Raw genomic sequence first — 21,495 nt, 5'->3', positions numbered from 1 at the left:
GATCACACGTGTATGTGTGTGACAGTGAATTTGCGTGAATGTCTGTTTTCCCTCCTCTTCGCTCCCTGAGGCATTGTGAAGAAGTGGGTCAATGTACCATGGCTCCCATGCTAACTCACTGCCCCTCTTCCTCTCTCTCTCTCTCTCTCTCCCCCCCTACCGTTTTCAGAGCTCTCTCAATGTCAATGCCTTGGCTCCAGGGCACGGCGGGATTGGCTAGACAGTCCCCGGCACTGCCTCGTCGAGAGACATCCACACGTTGGCGTCGCAGGTACCTGAAAGCCTCTGCTATCACCAGTATGGCATCATGGGTCAACGCTGATATTCACTATTCAGAGAGAGAGAGAGAGGGAGAGAGAGGGAGAAGCAGCAAAATGCAGACACAGAAAATACAAGTTAGTACTTTTTTTCTCTCCTGTTACATAAACAGTTGACGCCAGTCTGAAACAGAAATAATTTAACCTGACTTTTTTAGGGTATTAAAGGTATGAAGAGAAACTGTGGAGGATTTTTGAGCCTTTAGCTAACAGAGAAACCACCATGCTAACAACTTAGCCCTATGGGTTACATTAGAAGTTGTTGGCTAACATTGCTGTTACTGCTGTACCTGATTCAAAAATTAAAAAAAATGGCCGTGATTACAAATTTAGCTAGTCTTTGCCCTATTGCATAAAAATTCTAATAAAAATAATTTAACTTTTTTTTAAGGTATTATGAGTTTAACGCTAGTCTTTGCCCTATTGCATAAAAATAATTTAACTTTTTTTTTAAGGTATTATGAGTTTAATGAGAAACTGTGAGGGACTTTTGAGCTCTTAGCTAACACAGAAACCACTGTGCCAATGACTTAGCCACATGGGTTACATTAGAAGTTGTTGGCTGACATTGCTGTGACTGCTGTGTCTAATTCAGAAAGAAAAAAAACCCATTGATGCCAGTCAGAATGCAGACACTTGATTACATGCTAGTCTTTTAGTCCTATTACATAAACAGTCTGAAACAAAAATAATTTTCTGTGATTCATTCAGGGTGATTCAGTTTTCAGCTCCGAGCTAATGTGTCCCAGGGTCCACAGGTCACGTCGTCACGGGTGAACTGCTAATTGGGCTGCAGTGACACTGACTCATGATGAAAATAGCTTGATTAGACAGTTATGATTTGAAAAACCAGGACATGCCTGAGCGTCGGGAACACTGTCGAGACTCTGAGTGCAGGGTTCCTAAGAGACTGCGGAGCAAGAACGTGTGATTCCATCTACCCTGCACTTCCCCTCAAACTTCACTTGACCTTTCCCCATTGAGGGTAGAGCCACTTCTTTGTTGACCACTGCACCATGACAAAATTAAATTAAATGACATTCAAAATCTATTTCTTTTTCGATCATTGTTTAATTAGATGTAAATTGAAGCAGCAATATAACCTTCCCTCGCACCCACTATCAATATATCGATGGCTGGGTGGGATACAAAGCAAGAGGGTGGGAGGAGGGAGGAAAGATAAAGGTAAACTCAGGAGATGAGGAATTAAAAGAGAGAGTACTTCAGAAAGCACAATCGTTGTATTCTGTATGTGCTGTAGCAGACCTTGTAAGCAAAGTACCTTCAGAGGAGTGTTTCTGGCTTCTGGGAATTCTCTTTCATCTAGCCTCTCCCAGCGTTGCATAAACTGCTGCACAATCGGATTCTCAGGGTTGACAATCTGAAATCCTGAAATGTTGGCTCCGCCGGCAAAGACTTTGTCCAAGCTCACGTTAGTGAATCCCTGAGATGAACAAATGAAAAAAGTAAAAAAAACAAACAAAAAACCCCCCACATTATTTATTTCCAGTTATTTATTAAATACAACTTGGAGATAAGCACAACAAAAATGTTACCAAAAAATTCAGAATACAAAATTTGTAGCTTTCTTGCTAACAGCAAAATAAAATAATGTCAGTGTCCTCCCTGGATGATTATTGTTATCCCTGGATGGATAACAATAATCAAACATGGGGTTGTATGCCATGCTAGTATACGATTTAAAGAAAATGCAGCATCAGTATTGCATACTGATTCACACTGCTGGATTATTTTAAATACTCCATAAAGTATTCGCTGCACAGCTTGAACGTGGTGTGTTTCAGTTGTCGATAACAATCAAAGTAAATCCATGTGAAGTGCATGTATTATTAACAATCTGACAGAGGAGAGGAGAGAGTATCTGACTCTGTATTGGTTTTTTCAGATACTCCAGGTTGCAGTATTGGTGTTAGACCACCACTCTGTTTTTACACAGATATTTTTTTAGTCTGTGTCAGAAGAAAATTGGTCAATTTCTATTTAGACGACTTATTGCCGAAGATCGCGTAAAAAAGATTATGTCCTACAGGGAGGAGGGTTTTTTTTTCAGCTGTCTTTAAGTGTCCTCATTCACCCTGCAGCCATAATATTCCATTATTTCTTATGGTCAAATTGATGTGTCATCTATATGCAGTTTGTGTCACGGTGGAGAGCAGCAGGTGATCAGAACAAAGAGGAGCAGGCGGGTCTGATGTTTTAAAAATAAACTGATACTAGTGGTGAATATTTGAAGCGTCAGTGAATTCACCACACACAATGGTGAGAACAAGAGTGAAATTATAATTATGAGAAATATCTAGAAGACAATACTTTTATTTAAGTTTAAAAATATTTGCAAGATATTGACGGAGTTAAAAAATACAAATAACCTGTACACAGTAATTTCTCGACAAAGAAAATGCATTAAAAATCATTAGAAAACCCTACAATACACATGCACCCCACCCCCCACCCCCCCGTACTTAAGATTGAGGCACAATGCATGCAACAAAAAGCGGCTTTTACTGCGTCCCAGGAGGGCGGCTCGGTTATTACTCACAAGATTGGCCAGAATGTAGTGGTAACCACGGCTGTTCTTTCCCAGGGTCACAACCTACGGGAGGAAAAACATCAATACAGTAAACCACCCATGAGATGAGAGCTAAGAGCTGGGGCTGGTTTAAGTGACTGCAACAATCTCTGTTAACACAGTGACGTCCGGTGAGCACACAGGGCAGCGGCGAAGTCGAAGCGAGGCCGAATCACCGACAGAACACCAGCAGGGGGTGTCGGTGTTTGAGGAGGTGTTCATTAGGAGGTAAAAAAAGGGTGAAATTAAAATAGACATGCTAACAGCTGAACGTATCCTGTAGAACTCAGCTCACATGGAAGCTGTTGGTGGTGAAAGGAATCTTTTGCAAATGCTGGACAGAAGGAAAGGAAGGGGGGGGGGGGATTTCAAAGGTTTCTGCAGCTAGATGTAAGATGAAGATCTCACTCTGCTTTGAAAATATCACACCTTTGTAGCATAACAGCATGTTTCAACCCACACAGCCTGTCTGAAAATAGTAAATGGTGTTCTAGGCTTTGGTGGAACCATATGTTGTCTTTTCTACTTCTCCTTTTGTTCTGGACCTACAGATAAATCTGATACTTTAATTTGACGAAACTTTCATGCCCCTCACGTCTTCCTGTGTTTTTTTTTTGTAGATTCTGTGCTGAATGGCCTTCTGAGTGGCCGCCGTGCAGAAACTTGTCGACCGTGCTCGGGTTTTCATCTGCATTCTACAAACACAGCCACGCAAGTTTACAGCAAAATCAGCATGTTTGCACATGTTCTGGCCCTGACTCTGTGACAAAAACAAGCTGTCAGTTTATCATCTGTTTGTGTGTGTGTGTGTCTTCAGACCTGGGGACGTTGGATGTTTGTTGCCGCAAATGGTTTAGGATATAGTATTTCCTCTGAGTCAAAGAGAATGAAATGCAAACTTCGTTGTTTGGAATAGAATATCTGAATCTCACTCTTAGTTTTCATTTACTTCAGCTACAGCTTTTAAAATGAATTTAGCTGTGAACTTTAACCGACCTGGAAACACTCACATACAGTAGCACACATTGAATAAACCACTCATCCAGCCCCAACTCCCGTCGTGGACATACACATTTGTCCATTAAGCTGCAGGACATTTTTCAAAAAGAACACCGAGGGGCGCAGCGCCACACAAAGTCTATCTTTCAAACTATCATGCAGCTTGTGTGGGTCAGCGTTTCTCTGAAAGCTTCCCCATCATTAAGACTATAAACTTCCCTCGCTGCAGGATGCCAGACAAATCAGGAGAGTGAAACAGAAAGAAAGAGGAAACGAGCTGATTAGGATGCAGAAATAGCAGGAGTTGGCTTTTTCAATCCATCAATCAGCTCCTAATGAGCGACTGACAAAAACTTCCAGGAAACAAAATCCCAGCAGCATTTCTAATAATGAAAACACGATAAATAAAGTTTATTTATGTGGCACTTATCGAAAAATCAGAGATCAGACAGTTCCTCTCGAGGACAAAACCAAAACAAATCCAACAAACAGAGAGATCAGAGCGCGACAGATTGCAGCCACTCGCTCTGCCATTGTTCCCACGCCTGACTTTTTTGATGTGAATCCCTGCTGCATTTTCCTCCAGACAAACTTCACCAATTCAAACCCCTCATCCACCATGTGCTAACCTTCTCTCTGGCTGCCAGACCTCTTGCTCCCCACCTGCCCCGGAGCTGAGCGGAGGAAGCCCAGCCTTCCCAGCACGCAGCCTGCAGCCCACTGTCAACCTGGCAACGGCTACAAGCAGCTAAACCTGGGAGCACGGAGAGACAACCAAGACCCCGAGATGGACCGGACCTGCGGCCAAAACACTCCCACCTCTTCCCTCAGCCTTTTAATTAGGCAGACAGCAAGACCTGACTCCAGCCGTGGAGCACAGATTTCAGTGTTACAGAGTTGTGATGCACCACTGACTGCCCAGTCGGTAAAACCCTCACATCCTGCAGATGGTGATAATTATCTCCTAACTGTGTTAATGAGATAAGGCCTGTGTTCTGCCTTAAATCGGATGTTTCTTCAGGAGGTAAACAGCTCTGTCGATACTTTATACAGAGCTAAATTCATTTCCAATGCCCTCTTTCCGAGATTAAAACATGCGGGACACGATTAGCCTGGCATGGTACCCAGCATGGAATTCAATTTTTTTCTTCTTTCTTGGATTTAAAATTGCAACAAAATGACAGAGAATTTGATGACATCGATTCAGAAGAAGCAGGTTTGTCATTTTACATCTGGATGCAACTTTAAACTATCCATGAAACCGGAGCAGTGCAGCTGCAGGAACAGGAGGTTTATCATTTATAAAGACCTTGGCACCATGCTGTAAAAATCATACAAAATCAAACACATCATTTTTTAAAAACTAGTGCATAATGCCATTAGATGGCAGTAATGCCACTTAAAACATATTCCAAACCTCTATTAAAACCCCAAGAAGAAGTCAGGGGAATGGATCAAAGCTGCATTTATTTAGTTAGTTTTGGTTAGCTTTGGTTTACTGCTCCACAGAGTATCAGGACTCAGTCCAGAAAGAGAAGCCGTCCTTGGTCTCCTGAGGTTCCTGTCCTGGAGCAACAACACCTCAGCCTCGGTTAAGACCCTGAACCAACCAGATCCTGTATCTTCAGACCTGGCAGTTAGAGCAGCAGCATGACTGTGAGGTGTGGAAACAGCTCTGTAGCAGAGAAGAAAGGCTGCCCACGAGATATGGGTAAAAAGGCCCTACAGCATCAAAACAAGACCCCACCTAGAGGCCAGAACAATGTTTGTTCACCTCTCATCAGGCAGGAAGCTGCAGGGCGTTCAGTGTTGAACCACCAGACAGAGGAACTCGTTCTTCCCAGTGACGGTGAGGCCTTTAAATACCAGTGGAGCAGTATACAGTACTGTAGCAGTGTGGCTCATTGCAGAATGAATCTGAATTTTTCCTGTCCAAATTAGATTTATATAAAACCAACATTTTGTAGAACTGCATTCAACTAATGGCCTGCCTTTTCAAATAATGAAAATCTGGTCTTAACAAATGGGAAGTGAGACAACCAACTTTTTCTGCCACAAACTTCATTTTTGGGAACACTTTCTTTATTGATTCTTTTGACAGAGCGTCATCTGGTGAACATCTGGTGAAGATGTGTGACTCGTACAGTAACACTTCTGTCTTCTGTCGGATATTTTTAGCACTTTTGAACACATTTGGATTTTAAAAAGAAAATTAACGGCATCGGGAAAAAAAGACAGGTGAGAAAAGGACAAGCTGCTGACCGCACAACTGAGAGCTTCTTCTGTTCGGCAGTGACTTTGGAAAACAGTGTTAAGCATGTCTTCCCCTTCAATAATGTGATTCCTCTCTCTTCCTAGCCTTCGCTGTGCCCTTTTGCACGATCGATCCCCTGTAGCTGCCTCTGCCACCTTTTGTTCCACTGCTGGCAGATATTCTGTGTTTTGCAGAGTGGAGTTTCTCTCTCTCTCTTTTTTTAAACGACAGATGGGAAAAGACAATCAGGATGACCTTGACATTACTCTCATTCAGACCTGGCCAGCTCCGCCGGCTGAGCAGGCTCAGAGCCTTAAATGCGAGACTACGGCTACACATATTCAATGAAAGGCGGGTTGTTTTCCGACCAGGTCTGACCTTTTCTACTCATGAATTTGCCACAGCACAGGAAGAGGCCGGCTGTACAGTAAATGACAGGTTCCTCTGTGCTTTAAAGACAATCTTACAGTTTAGTGGAGCATCTAAGAAAGATAACGATGCTATTTGTCAGCTTTCTACTTGTTTCATGTTGCTCCAAAACTGCATGGTACGATTGTGGTTTAAGGACTGTCCAAGGCCTAAACCTATAAATACAGTATAATATAATGAATGAACAAAACAATTGATTTTTTTCTAAATCCTGAAAAGCAAAATTAAAACATTATTTATATCTACTTGTGGGCCGGAATTATAGGAATTTGTGGGCCAGAGGTGGGCCACGGGCCAGGACTTTAACACCCCCAGTTTACACTGCATTGTGTGTAAAAATATCACCATACTATATTTTAGCTGTGTTTTTTTTTTTTTTTCAGCTCATCACTGGACGTTTTTTTTTTTTTCAAGTAGCTAACTAGTCAAGCTAACCGCAGCTCATCACTGGACATTAACTCCAAAGTTGATCAGTAGCAGTGAAGTGCTTCACTCCACTCAGGATGATTTTGACCTGCACATGCTTTGGTGCACAAGGACTCTTCCTCTTCTTCCACCTCTATTTCTGCTCTGGGTAGAAGGGCTCTCGGTGCAGCGCTCTCTAATTAACAGCCAGTAGTGTCTGTGTCTGAGATGATTTTCCTGGCAGCGGCCATATATGCCCCTGAAGAGCGCGTTGGCCTTTCCCCAAATGCAGAACAGTTCAGAAACACTTGACTCATATTCAGATGATTATGATATTGCTCCGAGATCAGGAACAATCTGATGACTCGGGAGGAAGGGATCTCTGACACGGCAGCTGAGATTTACTGATGCCGGTGCCAAAAACCCTGAAACACCAGAAGCTCTTCTCTGTTTCCACTGAAAAACAACCTGCTCTCACTCCAGTGTCTCGGGGTCTCTCCTTTCTTCTAAATTCCATTTCAGATTTAAATATAAACCACTGAGAAGTGAGACATTCTTTTTAAATAACAGTAAAATGGACGTTCTTTTTGGTACGGGGACAAAAACAGACATGGAAGGTCTTCACACTGACCATCGGCTCTGCGTTTATCTCTCTGGTTTTGATCTCTGAAATCCACCCAGGAAGTGTGGGGAGGTTGGGGCGTTGTAGTATTTAAGCCGACAGACACCGAAGCCGCAGCGCCATCTCAAGTTCTATTTTTATATCATCATAAAGTAGTGTAAAATCCACAAAAATCAGTTTTGCTTGTATAAAGAACATCCGTCCATCAATCCAACCACCATCCATCCAATCACACCACCCTAAGGCAGTTCCACAATTTCATTAATTATCATAATTATTACATTATTAACATACTATATTTATATACCACACCATTTTTTATCTTTCAGTTGTTTATGCTGCAGCAGCCAGCCCCCTCCCCCCTTTCCTCTCCCCCCACTCTGTTATCCTCCAGAAAGTGTCTATATCTGTCCTGAATATAAAATAACTGCAAATATATATCCATTCAGGTTCAGACAGATGGAGAATTTGCAGCTCTTCTCAATGCTGATGCAACGTGGCCACCCTTAGTGCCTCCGCAGGAAGTCAAATCTTGTCCTGACAAATCCCCCGTCTCACCCCTCTTATTTTTCAAATTCTCTCAATCCTTTTTCATTTTTTTTTCTTCTCCTTTTTCCTCCCGATGTGAGAGTGCAGCTTTGCGGCTGGGCTGGCGGAGAGCTGGCTGCTTCGGCTGTCTTTGAGCAGCTTGCATGCCCTGGGCCTGTCCTAGATGCTGTTCTTATTCTTTTCTCTCTCACTTTTCTCCCCGCTGACTCCCTTTATACTTGTGATGAGCAGGTTGTTGCTTCTGAGTAGACTCCAGCGCAGGAATCCCAGGAGGGAAGCGGGTGGAGCAGAAGGGAAGGAGCACGTATCGATGGAAAGGCTCCAGTCTGTAGCACGTGTGCAGCAGGAAACTATCGACAGTGTACGATCAACACAAACATGACGAACTGGCTCTTGATTAAACTGTCCTTCACTGCGACACAGGATCCCTGCAGCATATACTGCACTATCATAAAGGTATATGGTTCATGAAACTATTTTTTTTTTTGGGTATGATTCAGGGACAGGGGCTGGCGGAGGTGCTCTCATTTTTGTTTTAAAGGAAGGATTGCCATTGGGTTAATTTATCTGCAGTGCAGTGTATTGATGGAAACGTCTTACGGGTGATAAATCCAGAGTGGTTGTTACAGCATGAAATGATAATGGCGCGGGTGTAGTATTCTTCCCCGCATCCCAAAACAAATTTGTTGGGAGACTGTGTCTGCTCTTACGAGCAAACACGACGGCGCCTGATGCAGCAGTATGCAAATACCCGTCCTACCGTTTTTCCACATCACGCCGGGTGATAAATGCAGCTAATAAAAATGACATTTCAGCTGAGCGTGCTTAGGAGGGAAGACGAGGCACATTTAGTGTTTCATCCACTGCATGAACTGGGATTAGGGCCAAAATAATGAGGCCGTTAATGGATCACGTAGTCAAGCAAAGATCAGCAACTACTGCAATCATCATTTATTTTTTCCCCCCGTTGTTAAATTAAAAAAATTAAAATGACATATACGTGTAAGCATTTTACTGATTTTGCAGATAATTTTGATTAAACAAAATTTGTGTTTTGGGTTTTTATGACACAACCTGGATATATATACATCCCAGTTGTGTCATAAAAACATTACATAATTGTTAACCCTATTCCACTACATATGGACCTGAAGTGCCGTTGTGTACCCCTAAGGGTACACTAACCCCCTCTTGAGAACCTACAAACTATATCATAAAACTAAGCCCCTGATCTGATCCACATTTCCTCCAGCAATCAGATACCTGGATCAGGCGACACCCCCCCCCACTTTGTCCACCGTCCTCCCTCTTCTGGCAGAGTGACCTTGAAGGATTTAAGTGACAGTAGAGACACTGCAGCAGACAGAGACACCGGACGCAGCACCTGGTTGTGCTGCAGGGTCTGACTTCTGTCTCTCACAGATGACACTCCACATGTATCTGGGCACAATCAATAGTTAATAGAACTATAACAGCAGGGGCAGGAAACAGGTTTTCATTTGGCTGCCACCAGGTGCCATTGTCGGCGTGATGGTCGTCACGGGGGGAGAGTCCATCCACGCTTTACTACGTTAACGTCAGAGCACAGCAGGAGGCGGCCGCACAGCCACGTCCAGCAGCTTTTCTTAATATCTGTGTGCTCTTAATATTTTAATTGAGAAATTATTTCAATTTGTGCTGACAAAAAAAAAAAAAAAAAATTAAAGCGAGTGGTGAAAACCAACCAAAATGCTTCTTTGAAGGTTGGCTGAAGTGGAGGAACGACATGGGAGTAAAAAGCAGAGGAATTAAAGTAATGCATTGGTGCTAACGCAGACCAAAAAAATAAAAACCTTGTCTGGACTAAAGTGACTGCACCCGTAATTTATAATACACGATTAAGACTTTTCATAAAAGCTGCCACCGTATCGAACTGCACCAGTGCACCCCCCCCCCCCCCCCCTCCCTACAATAGTTAAAAAAGGGACAAGAATTAAATTAGACACAACAAATTAATCCTAAATGGAATTGTGCTTTAAAGCACGAGTCTGGGATCAAATTAGATTCATAAAAAAAAACCCCAACTTAGACTAACCGTCGTTGAGGGATATTCTGAGGAAGAGAGAAGCCGATATCTAAATGAATGTTAACAAGAAGAATCCAATTCTGGAGCTGATTGCCTTATATGCAGGCAGCACAGCCAGCAGAGAGGTTTAAATCGGTGCAGGGCAAGTGAACAGAGGGGATGCCTGGAATAATGGCCTCTCATCTATTCATGGTAATTGTGTTTCCCCTTCTACAAGAATTGGTGGACCTTTCATTTCCTCCCCGGGTAGTGGGAATGATAGAGGAATGCAGGGTTTTTTGGGGGGAGTCGGGGTTGTTGGAGGAGGATTAGAGAGGATGCATCATCAGTGAACTCTCCTCAAATGGCTGCTCACACTCTGGGTTCTTAACCTCCTGCTACTGGGCAGCTTCAAAAACATGATCATTAAACAAACCTGCCTCAAACCTAACAGGAAAACAGTAACATTTCGGGAGGATTCTCAACAAGGGTTCAGTGTCTAGCAGAGCTGTAACCCTTCAAATGAATGTACTGGGTCTGCTGCCCAATCCACAGGGCGGGACCGTGGTCAAAATACAAGGAGTATGAACATTATTTGTGGGTTTAAAAAAAAAGTGACGTAGAAGTAATTTACAATAACTCTTAAGATAAGATATAAAAAAAAATGACTCAATTTCAATCTGATCAATCCCAGAGAAGCTGTTGATTAGTCATGATTTGTCCCCCTGTTTATTGCTGTATGAGAAAAACAAGTCAGTCTGAGAACTCTAACCTCAGACTCTGTCCTCAGATGACCGGGTCTTAGGATGGAGTCTGAGGTCAGAGGTCAGAGTCAGAGGTCAGAGTCCGAGGTCAGAGTCCGAGACTCACCTGTTCCAGTATGGTGTTGATTCTGTCCACTTCACAGTCGATCACGTAGCGTTTCTCCTGCCTTCTGTCCATCTCCTCAATGATGCGTCTGAACTCTCCGGCGTCCGTTGTGCTGCTGACAGAGCGGGCGGTCACCTGCCAGTTATTGGCCACTGCTGACTCCATGATGGCCTGCAGTATAGAGAAACCTAGAGAGAGAGACAGAGAGAGAGAGACAGAGAGAGAGAGAGAGAGAGGACGAAGAGATTAAAAACAACAAGAGCAGCTCATACTTTTGACAGAAAGTCATCTTCTAACGCTTAATCCTTTTCAGGGTCACAGGAGCGAATCACAGCGGTCAACGGCTGGAGAGGGTTACACCCTGGACCCCCGTTCATCACAGAGACAAACAACCTTACACATGGTGATGTTAGAGTGAACAGTTCATCTAATCCTGCATGTTTTGGGGGCTGTTGTAAGAAACCCGAGGAATCGCAGAGGAAATTCAAACTCTGTGCAGAAAGACCTGGGATCAAACCAACAAATGTTCTGCGTATAAGAGGACAGCACTAACCGCTGCGCCACCGTGTGAGCCAGGAAAAACTTAATTCACTTTCCATTATTCAGGAGAGATTCTAACTTGAACTTTGTGGTTAAAGACCATCTCATTAGAATTTAAAATTCAAAGTGCTGGAAGTGCAGACCGTAGGTGCCAGTACATACAGTAAGTGTATTGCATTTGCATGTACATTAAGCAGAGTATTAATGAGGTACAGCAAGAAGGAGATCTGCATCTCCGTGCTGATGACGGTCCGCAGATATAACTCATGATACAGCAGCGGAGTGACGAGCAGTCATTATATCTCAATATGCAGTAGCCCAGCCACATGTGAGACAAACTGAGGTCTGTGTCTCCTTGGAGTGCACGGCCCACTCTTCCAAAGATAAAGACAATGAAAGATTCATACGTGCCAATGGTAGAAATAGAGAGAGGGGGTGAGGGGACGGGGGGAGACCACGACCGGACGAATGTAGAATGAGCTCTTCTAATGATTAATTCACACGTGAAATATTTTCATTTAACAAAGTGCTCATAGTCACTGTGGTCAAATCACCATGGAGTGAATAATGTAGACCTATTTCTGGAGGGATAGATTATATGCGGCACAGGCTTAAATGAAATTTACTTAACTCTGTAATGTACAGCGGGTGAGGAGGAACAAGGAGGTTAATAATGAAAATCAAGAACACTGCTGGTAATTCATTAAGCCACGGACAATGCCGTTGCGGAGCCGGATATATACAATGCTCTCCTTGTCGATAGCTCAATTAGTTTTACATCGCAGGAAATGAAGCGGAAGAGAAAAGCGCAAAACTTTCAGCTGCTGCCCACATTCAGATCTTAATGTGACGACTGAGATAGTTCCAAGTGATTGAGTATAATGTGATTGTCTGACAGTCTGAGGAGCAGTGGTGGGCAATGTAAACATTTGTCTTCCTTTATTGTGAGCTATTTCTCCCAACAGCCTTATCTCCATAAACCCGCTGTCGAGCAAAAGAAATAAGTGCAGTCTCCTCCGAAACACGTTCGGTGACCGCGTTCATTCCTCTGCGGTAATTCTGCACACGCCGCAGCTTTGTCCCCACGTCGACTGAATGGCCGAGCCGATTTCCTGTGTCCACTTTTGGCCGCTCGGTGGCTGCCGCTCTGTGAGTGTTTGCACTCCCAGTGTGACGCCACCGGTGCAGCACGCAGCCACATGACCTTTAGCTGAGCCACGCAGTGACCAGTGAGGACCTACACACAGTATGTCAACTGTCCAGAGGAGCAGTGGCGTGTTGCCCTGAGACGGCAGCACGGCAGACCTCAAGGTTATCTGTCAAGCCCATTACCGGGTCACATCTCTGAGGAGTGGAGCCCTTAGTTTACGGTTCTAAATGTAAACCTGTAGCACAACACAGAGATTGAAGATGACAGTACATGTTTAGGCCATGGTTCAAAGAGGGATTGGCAAACCCACAATTCTGATAAATTCTCCTCCAGACAGGAAGAGGCTCAGGAACACGTCGGTAATGTTGCAGTGTAGAGATCTCCTCCAGACAGGAAGAGGCTCAGGAAGACGTTGGTAATGTTGCAGTGTAGCCTAGAGATATAAAGAAAATTAAACCAAAAAGTAAAATGAAAAACAGAAGATTACTTCCTGAGTATCATCATTTTTACATGAGCAAAACCGCCCTCCTACCTGAAGAAGAAACTTGAGAGAGTGAAGGTCTGAATAAATCACTGCATTATTCATTTTCCACAAGCACACGCTCAGAACCTCCCTAAGCACAAAGCAGCGGGATGGCAGTCTACATGGCAGTCTTCCCGGCAATGAACCCACCTCTTTTTGAGAAGATGTCACGTCGATTAAATGGGTCAAATCACTCTCGGTTGGTTTGCAGCGTCAGGTTTACGGCCGGCGCAGGTAGAAATGCCAGCAGTCCATTTACTGTACCACCGGGTAATCTCAGTGGGCGGGCAGCGTGACGTGCATATGGGTCATACTGACAGACGGCATTACAGTATGTTTTAAGTGTGTTTGTATTCTGTTGTTTACTGTGGTGACTCACTGATGTACAGAGATTAATGAAAGGACAAGTGTTTGTTTTTAAAATATGCATTTGTTATCTCCAGATCTGAAGTACACACATAATTAGGGCTGTCAAAGTAAACATGTGAACTGTAATAATTAATTTGCGTAAAAGATCAGATTAGAAATGTGAACCCATTGTAACGCAGTCACTGAATAACAACAACATCTATAGCCAATCATTGATTTCATTTCTCCAAATGCAGAGTCAATACGTTTGATGTCCTTGATGTCACTGCAGCAGGAGTTTTCATTTCACTGAAGCACCTCGAGGTCAAAATACCATTTCAATTTCAACATTTTTTCATTAAATGCTGCAGTAATTTCTCACTCAAAGAGCATTTCATCTTCTGATATGTCGCAAAAAACCCCATGATTTATGGGAACTCAAATGTGACAGAGAGAGAGAGACAGAGCTTTGTCAATCAGATTAGAATAACCAGGGATTTTATTTTGAAATTGCTGATTTGTGCAGCGCTTGTCCCCGTGCCTCCAGTGCACCCTCAGCTGTGTTGGAACAATTGAATTCATGCAAGATTCACAGAAGATTCCATGCCTGCCTGGTTTTACATTTGTATGGAAATTAAGAGATGTAATCTGCTGGTAAATGTGTGTCTAGAAACGAATGGCTTCTTTGGTTCTCATGTATTTATTTTGACTGTGAAAGTCAGCAGAAAAGTTTGCCTGTTTGCGATTCGGACAGAAAAATAATACGTGAACACAATCCTTGGAGCACAATTTGATCTGACAACGGGAGCACTGATAGTTTCTACTTTATATATCTACCAGTAAAAAAAGGTAAAAAAAAAGTATTTTTAACTTCAAGTTCACCTTCCACCACACATTCAAATCATATTCATTGAATTCAGCCAGTCTACAACACAGACCTCATAAAAGTTGTGGTCTTTACATCATCTGTTGCGAGGCATTATAAAATCCCATTCACCTGTGTGGTACCCACCTCTGGAGTACCACAGCTCACTGGCATGTACAACTGTAATACTGTCAACTTCATATATTATGTAAGACAATAATAGGTTTTCCTTATCACCACCTATAAAGGCTGATGTATGAATGCAGCAGTTCCTGCTCCTCCGAGCCGAGGACGACGAGACTCCGCGGACATCTTTGACTCAGTCATCACTCGTAAAAAGTTACGTCCTGTGTGTACGACGTATTAACAAAAGCATCAACTTCAGAGTGGTGTCATTTATATTTCCACACCACTGGACCCCATTTTGAATCACAATTTTCTGGCCAACCCCAGACACATTAGTAGCTGTCATGTGATCGTCAATCACAGTGCACCAGCGCAGATATTTTTATAAGCTACGTTTTATCTGATTTATATTCATGTAAGTGAAAAAATGTGTTTATGTTATTAATCATCAATATTAAAAGAAATAATTTGCTGAAAAATTTTTTTTTTCAGGTGACCCTATTTGAATACTAGATGACTCCACATGGGGTCACAACCAAAGGTTGAAAAACACCGTTATACATGAAGGCACAGCACAGAAGGTGGTCGTCAAGTACTTGATGAAAAGGGGTCATCTTTGACCCAAAAGGTTGAAGGTTCAATTGCAATCTTCGCTCACTGTTGCTTACAGTTACCCAGCCATGAGAGGGCGCCTGAGTCCGTGTGTCCTTTAGTTCTGGGCCATATCCTAAAAAACTGGCCATTGGGCCAAACCATTAAGTATGCAGCTGTGCTTTAAAGACCCCTGAAGGAAACTACAGCTGAGTGTAATAAAAGCTGACTTCTCATTTACAAACATTTAGATTCGTGACATGTTTATACAGTATATATATATATATTTTAATTATGTGCTCAGTATTTACCAATGCATATTTAGCCAGGCCATAAGTACCACGGTTAAGAACTCATTTAGTTTTAAACTGAGTAGCTCTCCTGAATCCCAAAATGTATTTGGAAAAACATTTTACTGACAATATTAGTAGAAAGGAGAGAGAAACAATGGTGATTCTACTGGTTTAGAAAATGACTCTTATAATTGAATCCAACAGTTGCTGCGACACAGTAATTCACCCCAGGATCATCTACTGATTCTTTTAGCTTCTACTTTATTACTATTAGGAACTAAAACTCTACTGATTCTTTTAGCTTCTACTTTATGACTATTAGGAACTAAAACTCTAAAAAAATGTTAACAGTCGATGGTTGTGGTCTGGTACATGCCCGATACTGTATAAATCTTATGCTATACATTTTCAATGGCAGACTGACGTGGACTGCAGGCAGGCCAAGTGTTGAAAGCCATACTTTTGTATCCTCTAACATCATGATTGATGTCTTGTCTTGATGAAAGCATAATAATGAAATACTAATAGATTAGAAATCACGGCCACTTCTACACATTTCCTTCAACCCATGACTTTTGATGCTCGTCACCATAACACTGCACCCTTTGTTGTAAACAATCAGTATGATCTATGTCCAACACCAGCATTTGGAATTATTCCTTTTTGTATGACTCAGTCTTGGTAACGTTCTTTCGTGCTCCGTGGCCAGTGCTTTTTTTTGTTTCTTCTCATAGGCATGGTATTCTAATGAATGGCCTTTACACACAGATACTGCTCCTGACTCACAGCGTAATTAGCTGCAGACGGGGATCGACCCATATTCCTCGCACTTGTGCTTTGAGAACTGTTTGTTATTTGATGCGAACTCAGAAAATTCAGCCTTAAGTGGGGAACAGCAGACCATCCCTGTGTGTGGACTGAGCTTGTTACCTGCTAAATGAGCAACAGACTAGAAACTCGCACATCGCCTGTGTCTTTTTTCAGTATTGCAGGTGTTACGGTAATTACAATAACAAAGGTCCAACAAATAAAATTATTGCTGGCAGTAAAAAAAAAAAAAGATTATTTTCTGGGTATGTTATGTTGATAGTATGATAGAAAAATATGCTATCATATCGCAGCAGGTCCAAACGTCGGCTCATGTGCTCGCAAATGATTTGTCGTTGTGAGCAAGATGCCGTGGCAGTGTAGCGTGCAGCGGGCTTCGTGAGAGCTGCAGCTACATCTCTGAACCAGATCTTAACAGGATGAGTTTTGAAGCGTCACCCGTGGCGGCTCCGCAGTAATTGAATTGAGTTGCATCTAATCTTATTGCACAGCTCCCGTGGTTCCCTGCCTCTCATTAGGTCCCAGTGTGTCACAGCCCTGTATTTCTCTTGGTTACACAAAACACCTTGGTCAACTACTCCCCCCGGCCCCCGTCCTACACCCCCCGCCCCCACCGCTCTCAGCCGATCTGCACTAAACAGACAAATTGGAGAAACCACAACATATAACCCAGCATTAACCACAGCTCCCTGCTGGTTGAGAGCCAGGTTGGTTTTTTTTTAACTATTATCACACTAACTCGATCCAAAATCTAATTTAGCAATCTCATGTAAGGTCACAGTTAACCACTCTGTGACGGACGGCAAAATAGAGACGACCAAAACAGAGTGAGTGAGACAACAACGCACTTGACCTCATCTCCGCAGGATCAAAATCTAATCTGTGCACATAAAAACAAGCAGGAGTTCTCGAAGCAGCTGTGAGTATGGCAGCTTTACCTCCTAACTCTCCAATCCTCTGGTAAACGAGTCATTGAGCGAAATCTGGGAACAAACTGAAGTCTAAGAAAAACTTAAGAGGGGGCGTGAGGGGTGGAGGGTGGGGGGGGGGGAGGTATTTTCAGCCAGGAACAGTTCATAAAGTATTTTAACAGTTGCCACTGGGAGGACATTTAGTAGGTTTGTTTATGAACCCTGGTCATCAGGTTCTTTCTTCATGATAAATAAACTTTTACTCTGCCGTCAAATCATCTCTAGGAAAATCCGAGTGGTAAAATGGTAAAAAAAAAAAAAAAATCACTGAACCATCGAAAGTAAATATGACACTTATGTATCTCCATGTGGTTCCCAAAGTGAGGGTGGGGTCTACCCTATAGGTCATAAATCTATGGCGGGGGGTCCACAGCAAAGCAACAAAAATTCCTTCCAAATTGTCCGTATTTATCTCACAGTTGTTTCGGTTTTTTATTGTTTTTTTGTTTTATTTACTCTTGTTTCATGAGAATTGCAGGTTTGTAGGAATCACGCTGTTTCAAATGTGGTTCAGTGGAGATTTAACGCCAGAGCTGTGAATGTGCTGGGGTGAGGGAGTTAGCTTTTAATGACACTAGACTTTTAATGAAAGTAGGGAAACATTAAAACTCTGGTGTAAACTCAGCCATCTTTAAATACTGTAAATCAGACGTCTGACTCCTGAAGCACTCTTTTTAACACTTCATTTTAAATCAAGTACAAATAACTGCTCCACTGAGAAGTACAGTGAGTTTAAATGCGGAGACCTTGGTCAGCATCACTGATTCAGGGTTGACAGTTTTTTCCTACAAACTTTCTCCTTTCATTATTTCATCTTCAACCGTGGAATCACACCACCCAATCTGGCTCGCAACTCTTTACATAAAACAATTTTTGAGTGTCTGGTCTGAACAGAAAATTCTGGCCCTGGCGACCCGACTTCCAAACAGTTACAACTAGATATCGAACCAATAACCTTCTTGCTGTAAAGCAAGGGTGCTCACCAGTCATTCACAGTGTAGGCCCCCTAAACACTTTTTCTCTGGCTAGATGCATCCTTCAGAGTTGTTGCCCAACCTCAACTAATTTATTATGTGTTAAAACTTGTAATCCCTTCAAAGATCAACTTAATAGTTGGCATGATGCTGAGGCTCTTCAATCATGACACCAAATAAAAACCCACATTTGTCATGTTGCTTTTTCTATTTGATGTTAATCATAAACAGTACATGCTACTTTTAAGTTCAATTTAAATAGATAAAACAATATTGCATGTACAGAACACACAACACTGTGGTTGGGGAAGAAACAAAGCAAGCATGAAGCCATGAGAATTCTCCTCCGCTTCACTCGTTTCGGGTCAAAGTGCTGTCTTGTACGTTGTGCTTTTCATGCCGCTCCTCTTTTCGCCTCGTCCACGTCTTTTGTTTTCTCTTAACGCATGTTTTTTAAATTAAATTTGCCCGAGCACGGCGGTTATTTTCTGTTTCTTAATTATGACTTTTAATTATTGCCATGCCAGGCTTTTGATGTTGTTTCTGTTGTTTGGTCAGAATAAATGCCAGAGCACAGTAATTAATCATCAACCCACTCCTTCATCACCGGCTCTCCTCCTACTCAAAGGCCACATTTAAACCACAGCAGTGGAGAAGGAGGGTTTTCTGCTGACTAACATCAACCTGTCGAGTCGGGAACTGACCAAACACAAGTGAACTGTGTCAGACTTTGGTCCAATAGTTTTATTATATATTTTTTTACGTGAACTGTGTCAGACTTTGGTCCAATATTTTTATTATATATTTTTTTTCTTTTTATTTAAGGGTGATGCTTGTTCACTATTGTTTTCACACAAAACAGAGCCTGATACTTAGAACATGAATTAAATACGATCAATCTGACACTGTTTAACATCTAAAAAAAATAAATTAGATGTTATAAAGTGTGGCTGTATGAGGTAATGACTGTAATAAAGTTCACAGTACTAAACTGCAGCACATGTCTGGGTGTGGACCAGTGTGTTCGCTGTGTCACCATAACGAGTGATTGACATGATTAGTGATTTCATTCTGTTTTCAAATCAGAACACGACCAGACTTGAATGAAGGGCAGTCGGTTCAGTCTGAACTTCTTTTCTTTGTGAGTTTCCCGCACATCTGCTGTAATTGTGACTCTGAGACAGTTTATTTTTATTTTGCGACATTTTCAGTGTGTGTTTCATTAAGACACAATCTGAGCCTGTTTCCGATCACTCATGTGTTTCACATTGTAAATATTACAATCTCCCACTCATTTGAATGCAAATGATTTCCATTCAGGCAACTGAAGACTTGACAACCCTTAATAACAATGGCCTGTGAGTGTAGTGTCATCTGCATAGAAACAAAATCAATAAAACATGTCTGATATAGAAGTCTGTATAGATTTGATTGGGCTTCAATCAAAATACTCACAATACTGTATTCTGTTGACCAACACACAAACATTGTAGGAACGTGCTAACGCTAATTGCCAATAACAGAACCATCTACAGCTCATTTCGTCACATCTAAACAACCCAACCTGGGATTGGATACTATGCCAAGCAGGAATCCTACTACTGCGCAGTTTAGCCTCCAAGCTAGTACTAATGACGGCTAATAAAGTTAAAACAAAGTAAAAAGATCTACGCAGGATCCAGGTCTTGATCTTCTAGAAACAAATGCAACAAATGTAGTTGCTGGTTCTAGGAATAAGTTCTGTATCACAGCAGGACAACAACCAGAAATAAGGACAGGACTTATCCTTCAAGGTGACAGACATCCTTTATATTTTCTTGTTTGACTGATTTAATCAATGACACCGTTCGACCTATAAAATGTTTATATTTCACCCCGGATTAAATTCTCCTACAATGACAGTTTTAGTTGTGATGTAATAATAAATGTGTAGGTTATTCAGGACTTTTTATTGACATTTATAGTAAACACTGTAACTCAAAGTGATCTGGAAATGATTTTGTCAACTTGTCAACTCTTTTTTTTTTCTGCACACTGACAAATCCTGTCTTTGTCCTTGCACAAATCCTCAAAGTTTTGGGACATTTTTCAGTTACACATCCCTGAACAAATGTTCCTTGAGGTATATATTTTTTTTACATATGCAAATAGAAAATGTGTTTGTTTACTCTAGATAAATGAACAGATAAAAATAATTAAAATTATTTAGATGAAAATTTGATAACATTTTTCCGCAAACAGGTCGGTCATTAGCAGGGCAGCCATACAGCTTCTCTGAAAGAATGTAATTTCATGGCGTAACACAAAATCAATAGTGTTTTATTCGCAGGATAGTGTGTGTATGTGGTAAAATCACGTTCCTCTATAACGTCATGATTCTTTCACTGAGCTGGAAGTCTACGCTTGGTTGATTCACAAAATGTGCCATTTAACGAAGGTGAGTCACAGATGAGTAAATTCTTTCAGCTGAAAGAAGCCTGGGAGCAGGAGCTGACGTCATCAAACTTTTGCAGTCTTGACTGTAAGAATGATGAAAAAAAAACCCCACATCTGCTCAGAAATTAAATAAATTAAATTCCCATAGAATGTTTTATTATTAGATATGCTTTTGTGTATATTTACACACATCCCCAAAGATGCTTTATATCAATTTTCCGGGGGAAGGAGGGAAAGTAAACATGTAAAGTATTTGGGGCCTGCTGAGTGTTTGCTTCAGGGCTGTGTGTGCACACAGAGATGCGAGTCTCCCTCCAGTATTTGTGCACAAAAAATTCAAGGAAAAAAAAAAAGAAAGCTTACATTTTATCTTCTGAGTCGTTTGATTTTCACATTTGCACAAATAGAGGTTAGTTCACTGTGGCCACTACATAATTGTTACTCTTGAGTCCTGTAGCCGTCAGTACACAGATACAGTCAAGTACTGCAGTGTCAGTACAGGAAAGATAAGAATTTACCATTTCTGACTCTGTAAGCCTTAGTGTCTTTATCTAAGAAAAGATGACGACACTTAAGAATTAGGAATGTCTGATATTATCGGCCTGATATTAGCATAAATACGTAATATCGGTAAGAATTATTATCGTTTTTTTCCTCCAATGCATCTGTGGGATTGTTAGGGAAGCAGACCAACGATTCCAAGGAACTGGACCAGTGGGAGCTGGTTCACGATTCCCATTTCTACTGACGACGACATTCCAAATAATGACG

General features: G+C 41.9%; 1 protein-coding gene across 1 annotated transcript in view; it reads right to left on the bottom strand.

Annotated features, from left to right (window-relative positions):
* gria3b (glutamate receptor, ionotropic, AMPA 3b) overlaps nt 1–21,495 on the bottom strand; it is an 84,432-nt gene that overhangs the window by 27,363 nt on the left and 35,574 nt on the right. Inside the window, 4 exon segments of the mRNA XM_008327323.3 lie at nt 161–328; nt 1,600–1,761; nt 2,878–2,931; nt 11,080–11,267. Of these exon segments, the coding sequence (XP_008325545.1) occupies nt 161–328; nt 1,600–1,761; nt 2,878–2,931; nt 11,080–11,267 (572 nt within the window).

Source organism: Cynoglossus semilaevis, chromosome 15, assembly GCF_000523025.1.
Source record: "Cynoglossus semilaevis isolate Cse_v1.0 chromosome 15, Cse_v1.0, whole genome shotgun sequence".
Classification (NCBI taxonomy): Eukaryota; Metazoa; Chordata; class Actinopteri; order Pleuronectiformes; family Cynoglossidae; genus Cynoglossus; species Cynoglossus semilaevis.
The sequence above is the reverse complement of the archived record's forward strand: the minus strand, read 5'-3'. Positions and strand labels throughout refer to the sequence as shown.